Below are 13,663 nucleotides of genomic sequence, written 5' to 3' on the forward strand. Positions count from 1 at the left end.
GGGATGTGCTGCAGGGCATCACCTGAGGTGCGTCGGTTCCCTCCCTGGGCTCGATGGGACACAGCTTGGTGTCACCCACGGTGGGACAGTGTCCCATGTCAGGGTGGCCATGGTATGAGCCCCAAGCCAGGCTCATCCACCCGGTTTAGAGGCATTTCTTCCCCTCCAGGGCTGGTCCTGGGACCCCCTTACCCCCGTGTGGCCGCTCCATGCCTTGGGTAAGGGACTGTGGGCTCTGCCACCGGGGCAAGCTCCAGTACCAGGGCACCCCGGGATGCAGGGGGGGGTCACCAGGGCCCTCCCCGCGGGAGGCAGCTCTCTGGGGACCCTGGCGCCCCGGGCGGGTGGGATCCAGCCCTGGGGTCCCAGCCCCGGGTCCCAGCCCCGATCCCACCCATGCTCCCATCCTAGGAGGGGGGGGCTCCTGTCCTAGCATCAGCCCCGCTCCCAGCCCCGGTGCGGGGGAGTCTGGTCCCAGTCCCAGCCCCGATCCCACCCATGCTCCCATCCCCGGACGGGGGGGCTCCTGTCCTAGCCCTAACCCCGGTCCCATCCATGCTCCCATCCCCGGGGGGGGCAAGGGAGGAGTGGTCGGGCTCCTGTGCCGGTCCCAGCCCCGGGGGGGTGTCTGGCCCCCGGTCCCACCCCGGATCCCGTTCATGGCCCCGTCCCCGGAGGGGCGCTCCTGCCCCGGTCCCATCCCCGGGGGTGGGGCGGTCCCAGCCCCGGTGCCAGCCCCGGGGAGGGCGGTCCTGCCCCGGTCCTGCCCCGGTGCCAGCCCCGGGGAGGGCGGTGCGGCCCCACGCCCGGCCCCCGTCGCGCTGCCCGGTTCACACGCGGTGGCGGCGGCCGGGGGCAGCGGGACCGGGTAGGGGGAAAGGGGGAAGGACCGAGCCCCGGCCATGCCGCTGCCTCCGCCGCCCGCCTGAAGGGAGCGGGGCGATCGGCACGGAGCCACCCGGCACGGAGCCACCAGCTCGGCATGGCCCGGTGAGCGGGGCCGCATGCGGCCGGGGGACCGGGGGTGCGGGGGGTGCGTGTCCTGGCCACGCAGGAGCGTGTGCGACGGTGCGGGACGGGGTGCGACCCCCGGGGCGCGGGTGTGCAAGGCGTGCACGGGGTGGGAGTGGGCACATGGGTGGGGGGGACAGGCACGCACCCCTGTGCACACACGCACACATCCACACGGGTGGAAGGGACACCCACACACGCACATGGGTGGGGGGGACAGGCACGCACCCCTGTGCACGCACACACGTGCACGCACACACGGGGGTGGCACTTGCTGCTGGGTGGGTGACATGGGTGACGCAGGGTCCCCATGCACCCAAAGCAGGGAGCGGGGCACTGCAAGGGCAGGGCTGAACCCCAGTTCTTCTCCTCGGTGGGGGGGCAGCTCACACCTCACGCACTGCACATATTGCCACTAAAAATGTCCCCAAACCCCCAAACTGACCCAAAGACGGGGCGGTTGGAGCAGCGAGCCGCTGGCGTGGGCTGGTGCTGGCATGAACGGTTCAAGCCGGGCACTCGAGGAAGCCTCCTGGGCTCCCTTTGCTCCTCTTTGCCTGAATTATTTGATTGTTTATGCATTAATTCGCAATAATTTCTTTTGCCACTGGGTTTCTCCCTTCCCGGGGGAATGCGCTGGCTGTTTATCAGGGGTTTCCTGTACACACCTCTGGTAAAAGCCATGGAGCTGACTCCCTGCTTTACTCTGGGCTTGTGTTTTTCCACCTCTTTGCATGCTGGGGTCCCTGTGTAGTTTATTTGGGAGTGTTTTAATTTGCACCGGGATCGGTGAGACTCTGGTTTCAAACCCTTTGACTCCTTTTAATAGCTCCTAACCCCCAAAACACCTTCTTCCCCAGAGCTGGGCGCTGGGTGGTATCACTGCAGGAGCAACTTTAAGGGCAAAACATCTTACTTCTCTTTCTGCTCCAGTTTTCTTATCGCCTTATTGCAAAACCCATTTGGCAACCCGCTGCCTTCCTGTGCACAAGGCGGGGAGCAGCAAACCCCGCTCCTGGGGGACCACTGGCACTGAGGGACGGTGCCCCCAGCACAAGGCTCGTGGCTGCCGAAATTGGGCCATTTCATTACCACCAGTCATGTGTCCCAAGTTCCTCTTCCTCATTTATACCCGAGCAAAGGGAACTTTGGCCTTCGGCCTCGGTGGCTGATGGGCTAAGGAGCTCCAGTGCAAAGGGGGAGACCCCTAAATACGGTGCTGAGCCCTGGAATGCGGCCGCATCCCTGGGCTTAGTGGGTTATAAAACCCCGAGAAGTATTTTTGACTGTCCTGGCACCGAGTGGCTTTACCCTGTCTCTGCCCAATATGATTTTTATCTCTGGTTATTGACATAAAGCCAAAGCCATGAATAGTTTGCTGGCAGCGGAGCGTGCTGCTGGCCACGCCATCGTCCCTCCTTAATGCTGAACATCCCCTGTTAAAGCCTTAATGGGAACCTGTCCATGAAGCGAAGACCCTCTTGCTCCCATGGGATTCTCCTTACGGAGGAGCAAATTATCCCCCAAAGTCCACCCCACATGGGGTTTTCTGGGGTTTGGTGCTGCTTTGGCTTCACAGTAACTGCTGGTGCCGTGGTCTAGCCTGATAATTGTGTTATCCCCAGTCTCGGATGCTGGTTATCTCCCAGATGGGCAGAGTGCATTTGGTTTTGCCGGGGGGGTTGTGGTGTTGATGGGTGACTCCCTTGGTTTGGGCAGGAGGCTGTTAGGTCTCTGTGGAAATGTCATTTCTCCCAGATACGGGGCTTGTAGGGTAAAACAGTTACCAAAAGCAGGTGATTGACCAGAAACTGGTCCCATGCTTTTCTCCCAGCCTGACCATCACTTCCTCCGGTGAGCACCAGAAAATTGTGGAGGGTAAAACCAAAGTCAGATTCCTGATATAAAAATCAGCACAAGGCTCCTTTCTACCTCCAGGAAGCATAACGGATGCGAGGGCCCCGTTTTCCCCCTGCGATAAATAAAAATCAAGGTTTGGGGGCTCAAATAGGATCTGCCCCCAACCCTGCAGGATGCTGCAGGGTCTCCCGGAGAGCAGGTGATATGGGGGAAAAACATGCAGGGAGCATCACCTTTGCTGTAACAGGAAGGGAAATGTTGATGAAGGGATTAAATATTGGCCAGGGTGATATTTGCTTCCAACAGGATCCATCCCTGGAGACCTGTTGTGCTGGGAACTGAGTCAGGTTCAAGCAAACGAAGGTGGCTTTAATTACGCACGAGCACCGGCACCTACGTGTTTAATGCTTTTATCTAGTTCGCTGTAAAGCCACAGCTTTGGTTAGTCCGGGTTGACTTCCCGTGGTGTGGATGAAGGCAGGAGGTTTTGGTACTGCCTGGGAAACTCCTTCTCCCCTTTTTAGCTTGGATCAAGTTACTGAAAAACCCTCTAGGAAACCAAAACTCCCCCAGAAAAATACTTTTCACAGAGAAAACTTATTCAACTCTGCTGCTTCTCAGCCTAGGGACAGGAGGGGAAACTGAGGCACAGGGACGCTTCGGTGGAGCAGCTCCATTTCCGCCAGCCGGAGTGGAGCTGCCCAATGCCCTCCAAGGTGCTTTTTAGGGGAAAATAAGAGAAACACAAATTCTTTGCAAGCTCATTTGGGGAGGAATGAGGGTTTCTGGCCATTTTTGGGATGGAGGAAGGGGTAGGTCAGACACCTGGGGAATAAAAGAGGGGCATTGCCTGGGGCTCCGGGCGAGGAGATGGGTGAAGCCCCTTAAGCTGCTTAAACCTTGCTTTGGGGTATCTTGGAAATGTATCTTGGAGGCATCTTGCCTTGGGATTGCTGGAGAGAAGGGCCGGGGAGCAATGCAGATGTTGGGACTGGGATGGCTGGCGATGTCCTCAGCCCACACTGGTGGCCGGAGCCAGCCCGGAGGAGAAAGGCGCTGAAGATCACTGCGGCAGAAAGGAGCCAAACGGAAAGGGTAGATGAAAACCAGGCGGTTTGGCCAGGCTCAAATTTCAGCCTGGTCCCATCTCACGTCTCCCAACCAGACAGGCTCGGTAGCATCCAAACACGCCGCCTGTTTGCTTTTGGTTGCGGAGGGTTTCAACCACAGTCCCAAAGGAGAGAAAAACGATGCCAGGTCGTTCACTTCCCAGCGTCTCGAGTAGTTCCTGATACGGAGCGAGGATTTTGATGAGTCTACTAAATGCCTATAAATTAGGGCAGGGAAAACACCCACGCTCTCCTTGTGTCTGTTGCAAAGGAGTCGGTGGGGAAGATGCGGTAAATGGATGATGATTTCGATCTCTGGCGTAAAACGATGGGAGCTGTGGTTGCAGTCGGTGTGTCCGCACCGCACGGGTTTGATTTCCCAGGGGTTCGCACTGGCAGAACGAAAGGCTGCATCTGTGAGGTCCTGCCAGTAAACTAATCCACGTTAATTATTTGGAAGGTCAATTAAAGCTCATCAACCCCCCATGCGAACGCATTCATCGCAGCCATGATTTGGTTGCGCTTTGTTTGCTTTCGTGACTTTGCTTCTGCTGGCAGGTTCCCAAGCACAAAACACTGCGGGATGGATGGTGACCACTGGGATGGCACCGGGAATGCTGAAAAATGGGGCAGAAACCAGGATTAAAGCCCTTTACTCAGTGATTCAGTGTCCAACCCATGGTCCCCCTGTGCTGGCCCTGAGTGCTGCCTGCCTGTGACCTTCTCCGATGACAGCCCCCTCCTTCCCCGTATTGACTCATCTAAAGATCCCCTGCCCAGCCACGGTAGATACTGTTACGGGAGCGTTTTGGGATGCTGGCATCACATGCACATGCCTGTGGGTATATATATTTGAGGGCACGTGGCTGCTGGGATTGCAACACCAACCTGCCTGGGCTCCTCGCATCACAGGGCTCCTCTCCCATGCTGCCCATCCACTACAGCTGATGGTACCTGTTTTCTGGGAAAAAAAACCTCATGTCCCATGGGATAAACAGGTCCAAGGCCATGCTGCAAAGAGAGAGATGGTCCAGCCATTGCAACCAGGTTCATCCAGACCCAACACGTGGTCCAGCATGGAGAAAGCTGGTTGGAGTGATGCCCTTGCTGTGCACGGGTGGTTGGAGGGCACCTAAAAAGCTGTGCATGGTCACCTGCATTCAACGCCAGAGAAAAAAACCTCCTGCCATGATCCCTGGAAGGGCCGGGAGAGCTGATGAAGCAGATGCAGGTGGTCCTCACCGAAGCATTGTGGTGGGTTTGCTTTTGGTAGTCATAGAAGTATTTATCTTGCTTGGCATCCTCAGGGATTGCTGTTGCTTTCTCCCTCCCCTTGTCCCCACCGGGGGCTCGATGCATCACTGTAAGAGCTGGCGTTCGTGCCATCCAGCCCGTAGGCAGAGGAAAGGGCAGCTGCCAGCTTTTGTGCCTTCAGACGCCTTGGCTGGCCGTGTCCTCTCCGGCTCGCTTGCTGCGGATGCAACGGGGCCGGGGGTGAGGGGGCGGACTGCAGCCACGGCCCCGACAGACACAGCAGGTTTTGTCCTAGGGATTCTGGGCAAAAGTAGGGAAAAAAAGAAAAAAGAAAGGCTTTTGCATTTCCAGAAGGAAAAGGAGAGAGAGCACAATGGCAAGGACAAGGCTGCCTTGTCAGCGGGGTTTTGTCTCCGTGATTACCCCGTTCAAGCCAACCAGAGAGCCCTGTTTGCTCCTTGTCCTGAAGATGGAGATGTGCATCTTGGCACATCCGTGGCCGCAGCGTGGCCTGGGGCGGCCCATGCTCCCCTGCACGCTGGAGGAGATTCCCCACCTTAGCTTACGGATGGGTTTCAAATGCCTTGTTGGGTTTTGTAGCTGGGGTCACAGGAGCCTGTGGGGAGGTGGGCTGGAAGATGGGGTGATCTTGCCCCCATTGGTGCTTCAGAGCTGGGCGATGGGTTGTCTGCAGGGGACAGAGGGGTGCAGATGTAAAGGCATGGAGAAACCACGTGCAAGGCTGAAGTCTGGAGCTCTGTAACCCTTCCCTGTGCCTTTTAGGGCATCTTGTGTGGCTTCTCTCGGTCACGGTGGCCTGTCCGACCCGTTTAATTGGCTGCCAGGTCTGTGGGCAACCTCTGTCTCGTTGGCCCCAGATCTACAAAGCTCAGAGGGAGGGAAGAAGCTGGGGAGAAGAGCAGCTGGAAAGTGTTTTCCCATCTGCCCAAGCACTGTAATCCCTCTCCATCTGCAGGGACAACCCCATTGATGAGGACTTAAGGGAAGCAGGATGAAGGGTGATGGGATCAAAGCTGAACCAAGCGCAGGAAAAGCAAAACCCTGGGGCCAGGACAGAGCAAGATTGGTCCTGGCTCCTCATGTTCATCGCAGAGTGGTTCCCAAAGTTATATTTGAGTTTTTGCAGATGTTGCAGATTAGTTAGGGCGTGAGCGTGTATGTGGTTTCTGCCCACGTCCTTGGGAAACGTGAGCCTTGGACGGTGCTGTTTGTGGTCTGCTCCAAGGGGAAAAGCAGTGAAATGGAGGAAACATCATCAGGGATCATGTCTGTGCCACATCTGGACAGGTTGTTTGGAGCAAGGACCGGAGTTATCCCCATGTGATGGGCTGGAGGCATCACTTCACCCCTTCTCCATCAGCTGTGAGGTGCTTTTTAATGCCATAGCGCTTCGTTTCGGTGAGAGATCATCTAGGTTGGCAGCTTCTAGGAGACCCTCATTGCCTCCTTCCCTGCAGGATCTGAATTGGAGGTAGGTGCAGGATAGCTCTGGGTCAAAACGGTGCTTGTTTGCAAGAAAGGGCATGCTCACGCCGTTCCACAGCATGGTAGCACCAGGTTAGAGCTTAACCATTTAGCTGAGAAGGCTGGTATTGCTCTTTTCTACCTAAAATCATGGTGAGATTTGGGTCAGGGCACATCCCACATACTCATTCAAAGCGCACATTTACTGAAACCTTTTCTCCTGCAATAGGTCCCGGTCTCTGAGCTCCTGTGCTGGATTCATCTCCCTGTAACCCGATTTCTGTGGGCTCCCCGTAACAGGGTGCAGCAGTGAGATCAAACCAGCTTGTTTTACGGGAAGGGAGGCAAGTGCTTTTTAATTTGATTCCTGGCTGATGGGCTTGCTCAGCGATCGTGTGTCGCCTGGGTCGTGGGCTGTCCCCGACACACAAAAGGGCCCTTGTCCCTCCTGACACAGGACGCTGCCAGACTGTGTGTCTGCAGAGACTCTTTTGAGTCCATTTTTCTCATCTCAACTGGTCATTCCCATACATGAACTCCCATCGAGTTAAATCCAGTTGGCGGCCGGTCACAAGCGGTGTTCCCCAGGGCCCAGTTTTGGGGCCAGTCTTGTTTAATATCTTTATCAATGATCTGGACGAAGGGATCGAGTGCACCCTCAGTAAGTTTGCAGACAACACCAAGTTGGGTGGGAGTGTTGGTCTGCTGGAGGGTAGGAAGGCTCTACAGAGGGACCTGCACAGGCTGGATCGATGGGCCGAGGTCAATTGTATGGGGTTCAACAAGGACAAGTGCAGGGTCCTGCACTTGGGTCACAGCAACCCCATGCAACGCTACAGGCTTGGGGAAGAGTGGCTGGAAAGCTGCCCAGTGGAAAAGGACCTGGGGGTGCTGGTTGACAGCTGGGTGAATATGAGCCAGCAGTGTGCCCAGGTGGCCAAGAAAGCCAACAGCATCCTGGCTTGTATCGGGAATAGCGTGGCCAGCAGGACTAGGGCAGTGATCGTCCCCCTGTACTCGGCACTGGTGAGGCCGCACCTCGAATGCTGTGTTCAGTGTTGGGCCCCCCACTACAAGGGAGACATTGAGGGGCTGGAGCGTGTCCAGAGAAGGGCAACGGAGCTGGGGAAGGGTCTGGAGCACAAGGCTGATGGGGAGCGGCTGAGGGACCTGGGGTTGTTTAGTCTGGAGAAAAGGAGGCTGAGGGGAGACCTCATCGCTCTCTACAGCTGCCTGAAAGGAGGGTGTAGGGAGGTGGGGGTTGGTCTCTTCTCTCAAGTAACTAGGGATAGGACGAGAGGAAATGGCCTCAAGTTGCGCCAGGGGAGGTTTAGATTGGATATTAGGAAAAATTTATTTACTGAGAGGGTTACCCAGCATTGGAACAGGCTGCCCAGAGTGGTGGTGGAGTCACCATCCTTGGAGGAATTCAAAAAATATGTAGACATGGCACTTTGAGACATGCTTTAGTAGGCATGGAGGTGTTGGGTTGACGGTTGGACTGGATGATCTTAGAGGTCTTTTCCAACCTTAATGATTCTGTGATTCTATAAACCAGCTTTGCACAAGCATGGGCAGACTTTCTGGTGGTGGTGATGCTGGAGGAGCAGGTCTCAAGGCCAGGAAGCAGGACCAGTGAGATGGCCACCATCAGCCCAACACTAAACACACTAAAACCTTATCATAATCATCAACAACCAACCCAGGCAGAGCCCCTGTGGCGGAGAACATGCTCCCTTTTGGCATGGTTTGATTACAAGGGCCTCCAGATGTTGTGGTGGTGTTTGCTCTACCAGAATGAGCTGAAGACCTCTGAAATCAGGGCCCTGCCAGTCATGGAGATTGCTCGCTGAAGAGCACGGTTCCCTTTTCTTGCCCTTTCTGCCTGGTGTTTAGTAGGACCCACTTTTCACGGTGTTCAGCTGAGTCACTTCTCGTGGATGGTTAAGCACAGCATGGAGCATCTTTCCTGTTCTGTAGCACAGGAAACCAAATTTCTGCGTGAACCTGGTGGGAAGGGTGGATTGGGACATTGAACTGGGCTGCAGGAGACGTGAGTTGGACTCCCAGGTGTGGCCTGGGATTTGTTGGTGACTTTAGAGCAGCTTAGTTCCTCCTCTGTGCTCCAGATGCAAAATGAGGATAAATAAAACTCCCTTTATCTGCTTGACCATAAGTCCTCCATGCTAGGGACTACCTCGGTTGTGTCAGCACCCAGCGCAATGAGGCCATGGTCTTCATGGGTACGCAGTGTGCTGGCAGGAGGCACGCACTGCCACCTCTTGAGTCATTGTCACCTGCACGGAGATGGCACTGCCTGCCAGACAGCGAGCCATGCTTGTGGGTAGCTTTTGGATAGACACAGCCAAGCATTGATGGCAACCTTGACGGGAGGAGAAGGGAAGGCTGTAGTAATAGTATATAGTAATAATGACAGCATGGACCATGCAACGTGTCACGGCATTGCGGCACTGAGGTTTTCTCATCTAACCCACCTTTTCCAGGGACTCCTTACCTCCATGTCCTTACAGCCTCTTTGCTTTCCCCCCAGGGTGATGGCGAACCTAACAACTCCTCCAGCCTGGACCAGAGTCATCAACAGCTCCTTGGACCCAGGTGGCGCAGGAAACAATGCCTACAAGTGCGTATTTGATGAGGACTTCAAGTATGTCCTGCTGCCCGTCTCCTACGGCATCGTGTGTGTGGTGGGGCTCTTTCTCAACCTGCTGGCCCTCTACGTCTTCATCTTCAGGATCAAGACCTGGAATGCCTCCACTACGTACATGTTCAACCTGGCCGTGTCCGACACGCTCTACGTGGTCTCCCTTCCCCTCCTGGTGTATTATTATGCCATGGGGGACAACTGGCCCTTCAGTGTGGGCTTGTGTAAGATAGTCCGCTTCTTGTTTTACACCAACCTCTACTGCAGCATCCTTTTCCTCCTCTGCATCAGCATCCATCGATTCCTGGGCATCTGCTTCCCGCTGAAGTCGCTGCAGTGGGGACACGTTCGCTATGCCCGGAGGGTGTCAGTCATCGTGTGGGTGGTGACCGTTGTGTGCCAGTCACCCGTACTCTTCTTCGTCACCACCAGTGTGAAGCGTGACACCATCACCTGCCATGACACATCCAGCAAGGACCTCTTTGGCCAGTTTGTTGTTTACAGTTCAGTGATGCTGGTGCTGCTCTTCTGCATCCCTTTCCTCCTCATCATCATCTGCTACTGCCTAATGGCCCGGAAGCTGCTGCAGCCCACACGGGGGATCTCCCGGCTGTCCCGATCCAAAAAGAAGTCGGTCAAGATGATAATCATCGTCTTGGTGGTCTTCATCGTTTGTTTTCTTCCTTTCCATGTCACTCGTACCTTGTATTACTCCTTCCGGAGCTGGGACTTGAGCTGTCAGACCCTCAATGCTATCAATTTAGTCTATAAGGTGACTCGTCCCCTAGCTAGCACCAACAGCTGCTTGGATCCCATTTTGTATTTCTTAGCAGGACAACGATTTATGAAGTTTGCGGGCAACAAAATGCCAGGGAAGCCTAAAAATGAAATGGCGCTGGGCATCGCGCCCAACAGTCACCTGGGAACTAGCAACAACACAGACACGTTATCCAACGACGTGAAATCCTAGCTCTGCTCCAGCACGGCCAGCGCCATCTCCACAACAGAAGGGTTTATGCCAGGTGTGAAGAAAAGTCAGGATGCTTTGGGGCCCGAGGCTTTTGGTGTTTGCGGTGCCTTGGCTTGCGCCCACTTCAACATGGTCCATGTTAAATGCGCTCCTCTGCTTGTCGCTGTTTCAAACATATTTTTTCAGGAAGATGCCACTGTGGTTATACCCACAGACCCCGTATCTCTGCCTCTTCATCCAAGCCTGCCTCTCTGTTCAATGCTGAATGGCATCTCTCCACCAGTGAGGCTGGGTGACCTCTATCATGGTGGCCAAATCTGCTAAAAGAAAATCACACCCTGAATGTCTTAGATCATTTTCTAAAGCAGAAACATTGTGTGCAAAAGGTCCCCCTAAAGAAATGCCTTTCTCCAGATTCCCTGGCACAGAGGTAGCAGGAGTTTCTCTGTGCCTTGGCAAGAGAGGAGAGGCTTTTGGTCAATGAGGAGAGTCATCTGCAGTTCTGCTAAACAGGTCAATGAAAACATCAAGCGCAAATACCACCCGCAGCCGGAAAGGGTTTCCCACAGCTTTGCATCCCTGAAGAAATGCTCTCCCAGCTTCAAGCCCCGGCATCTGCTGGCAGAGCCGGGAGGGGACTCCTAGCTCCTGTCCAAGGGCTGACTTCCTATTAAAAAGTCTGCTGGTGGACCTTCCATCCCACTGGAGTTTACTGGTACCATCCCACTGGAGTTTACTGAGACCATCAAGCAGGTCCCCTGTAGGTTTCTCCAGTGGGGTCAACATCTTCCAAAAGACCTGTTAGTGCTTCCCAACAGCAACATTTACCCTTGAAAAGCTTTTAGGAACCCATAGCTTTCTTTCAGCTGCTGACTTTAATAATCATCTCCAGCTCATTAAAATGTAGGGTGAGCTCTTCATGTCTTGTTTTTAACCCCCTTACTCATGACTCATGTTTCCAGCAAAGAAGCGAAGACCGTTGTTCATCCCCTTGGCTGAGTGCTGCCACATCCTCATTGCTGCTCAGAGGTGACAGCCCTCTGGGACCTTTAGCAGCTTGCTGTGACCCAAAATGCTGCCCAGATGTTGCTGTCTGGTCTCCTCATAATCCCAGTAATCCCGGTGCTCCACCGAAGCCAGTCAGCATATCTCTTACTGAGAGTGTGGACTGTCCCTAGGAAATTTGGCAGCACTAAACACTGAGTTTAGGAGCCATACCGATAAACGTGGTGCAAAGCTTAACCCCAGTCCTGTCTGGATTTGGCTTTGCATCCCCCATCAGCCAGGACAGTTCAAAGTAAACTGGAGAAAATATCCACAAAACACTTCACCAGAAGGTCCACTTGGTCTTTCTCTCTGTAATTGTTGGGTTAGAGAGCCAAGAGCCCAGGTCCATGGTTTCCTCTCCCAGCCTTGCCACAAGGATGCTGATTCGTCACCCCAAAAATGAAAATTGCTTGTGCTGCAGCACTGGACGAGTCATATTTTGTAAAAGCAACCCTAGCTCTATTTTAGGATTAGGCAAACACGTTTGATCCTGGTTTAGGCAAATTCCTCAGACCTCTTCTTAGTTTCTCCCATCCCTCCTTCTTATGAAGTGGCTTGGTGGAGATAAAGACACGCCACGACGTAACCGGCCGAGTTCAGCCAAGGGCAACTGGGACCATTCAGGGTCAACTGGGAGGTTCTTGTGGTCCCAGCTTGGTGGAACCATGGTCCCATGGAGGGCTCTTGTCCCAACCAACAATGTTGCAACCACAGGAGGCAAAGGAGGGGACTGTCTCAGCCCTGAGCACCATCAGCAAAGAAAGATAGGACATTTGTAGGGTGGTTCATCTCATCCTTGTGTGAACTTTTAGGATAGGGTTGGGTTAAGATAGGACTTGCACTATGGCAGCACCTTTTTTTCCCTGTGCCTGTGAAGTGAGCTTGGCTTTATGGGGAGGGTCACAGCGTAGTCACCAGGGCGAGACAAATAATTGGGAGAAATTAATTCAACTGAAGCACTGAACTGGTACAAACGTTACTCCAGGCCAGGTCTTGCCTGGTCTCCCGCACTTGCCAAAAAGCAGCGTGAACACCAAGTTACGTGCTCTGAATAATTCAACAAAAAATGTGCTCAAAGTTCACTCCTGCGGTCCTGCTCGGTGATCCCACCTTTCTCCAAGCTGGCGTCAGCCAGCTTCAAACCACCGCCTTGGCCAACGCTGCCAGTCCCATCAAGGGGGTCCCTCTGTGATCCTGATCCCGCACAAGCTAGCGGCACTGTTCAGATGGAGAGAGATTGGAGAGGTGCCAACTGGAAATCTATATATAGATTTTGTTTGTTTGTTTGTAAAAGCACTAACTTATACTAAAAAAAAAAAGCGGGTTTTGTGACAATGACTGTACATTTTTATTTTTGTAACATGCAGACACCTCAGATTTCTTATAGTAAAAAAATTGATTTCTACTATGAGCACTCTTCTGCCGTCTCATCTGATGTGTACAAAGAAGAGGGGATACTGGGGATAGAAACTGGGTTGTTGAATGTCATAGACATGTTTCAAGCTCCAGATGCAGCTGTCCACACATGGGCTCCACAGTAGATACCTCCAGCAGCTAAACTCCTGCAGGAGTCCATGGAAGAGCTGGTCGCCCCAAGAGACAGGTCTTCTCATCCTTGGGCAAGGTGAGATGGAGCTGAGATGGACAGGGCTGCTGGAACACCCCCAAACCCAGCAGCTCATTGGGAAGGGTTTCACTTTATCTTGCTGCTGTCTCCCCTTTTCCAGAAAGCCCGGTAGCACCAGTGCTCGTCCCGCATCCTTGCTTCTCAGAGACAGGAAGACCTGGAGGAGCAACTCAACTGTCTAAGGTGAAAATTTGCTGTGGAGACAGGTTGGAGCATCCTAGTACACCCCAGGATGGCTCCTTATAGCTGGTCAAAGTGAACCTCTGGACCTCAAAAGCCACCAAGCAGGTCTTCAGACCTGCCTGTAACCCATCCCCGGTGGGGTCATGCAGCTCCTTATAGTGTGCCCATGGGCATTGCACTGCAGACCCTTACAGCACTGCCCTGTAACTGCAATGGGCTGACCTGAAACCTCTGATTTACCTCTCAAAGGTCTGGCAAAGATTCAGGCCAAGTAGAAGATGCCCCACAAGAGACCACAGCCCCTGGAGTCCATCTGCCAAGTGAAACCTCCTCTGTGAATCTCGACCTCCACCTAATGTCTCTTGAATTACATTCTTGGAGAGGCTGATACCACCCATTCTGGCAAAACCCAGGTGCAGAGAGAGCTGAATGGGCACTGCAGGGCTTTACAGGGG

General features: G+C 54.1%; 1 protein-coding gene across 4 annotated transcripts; it reads left to right on the forward strand.

Moving 5' to 3' along the window:
- Window positions 1-791: 791 nt before the first annotated feature.
- On the forward strand, window positions 792-12,809 carry P2RY2 (purinergic receptor P2Y2). 4 transcript variants are annotated; one of them, XM_072850936.1, is made up of 4 exons: window positions 792-990; window positions 4,979-5,234; window positions 6,949-7,063; window positions 9,271-12,809. In XM_072850936.1, exon 4 carries the CDS (start codon window positions 9,275-9,277, stop codon window positions 10,349-10,351), a length of 1,077 nt encoding a protein of 358 aa, XP_072707037.1. In that variant the 5' UTR covers window positions 792-990; window positions 4,979-5,234; window positions 6,949-7,063; window positions 9,271-9,274; the 3' UTR covers window positions 10,352-12,809. The 4 variants fall into 4 exon arrangements, with proteins under 4 accessions (XP_072707037.1, XP_072707035.1, XP_072707038.1 ...); XM_072850934.1 differs by lacking the exon at window positions 6,949-7,063; XM_072850937.1 differs by lacking the exon at window positions 4,979-5,234.
- The last annotated feature ends 854 nt before the right edge of the window (window positions 12,810-13,663 follow it).

Source organism: Ciconia boyciana, chromosome 1 (assembly GCF_034638445.1).
Source record: "Ciconia boyciana chromosome 1, ASM3463844v1, whole genome shotgun sequence".
NCBI lineage: Eukaryota > Metazoa > Chordata > Aves > Ciconiiformes > Ciconiidae > Ciconia > Ciconia boyciana.

Excerpts from the sequence above, each read along its gene's own strand:
- P2RY2 (XM_072850934.1), top strand. The coding sequence starts at position 5,197 with ATGAAGCAGATGCAGGTGGTCCTCACCGAAGCATTGTG. Across the intron at positions 5,235-9,270 it reads GTCCTCACCGAAGCATTGTG|GGTGATGGCGAACCTAACAA; the intron begins GTGGGTTTGCTT and ends CTTTCCCCCCAG.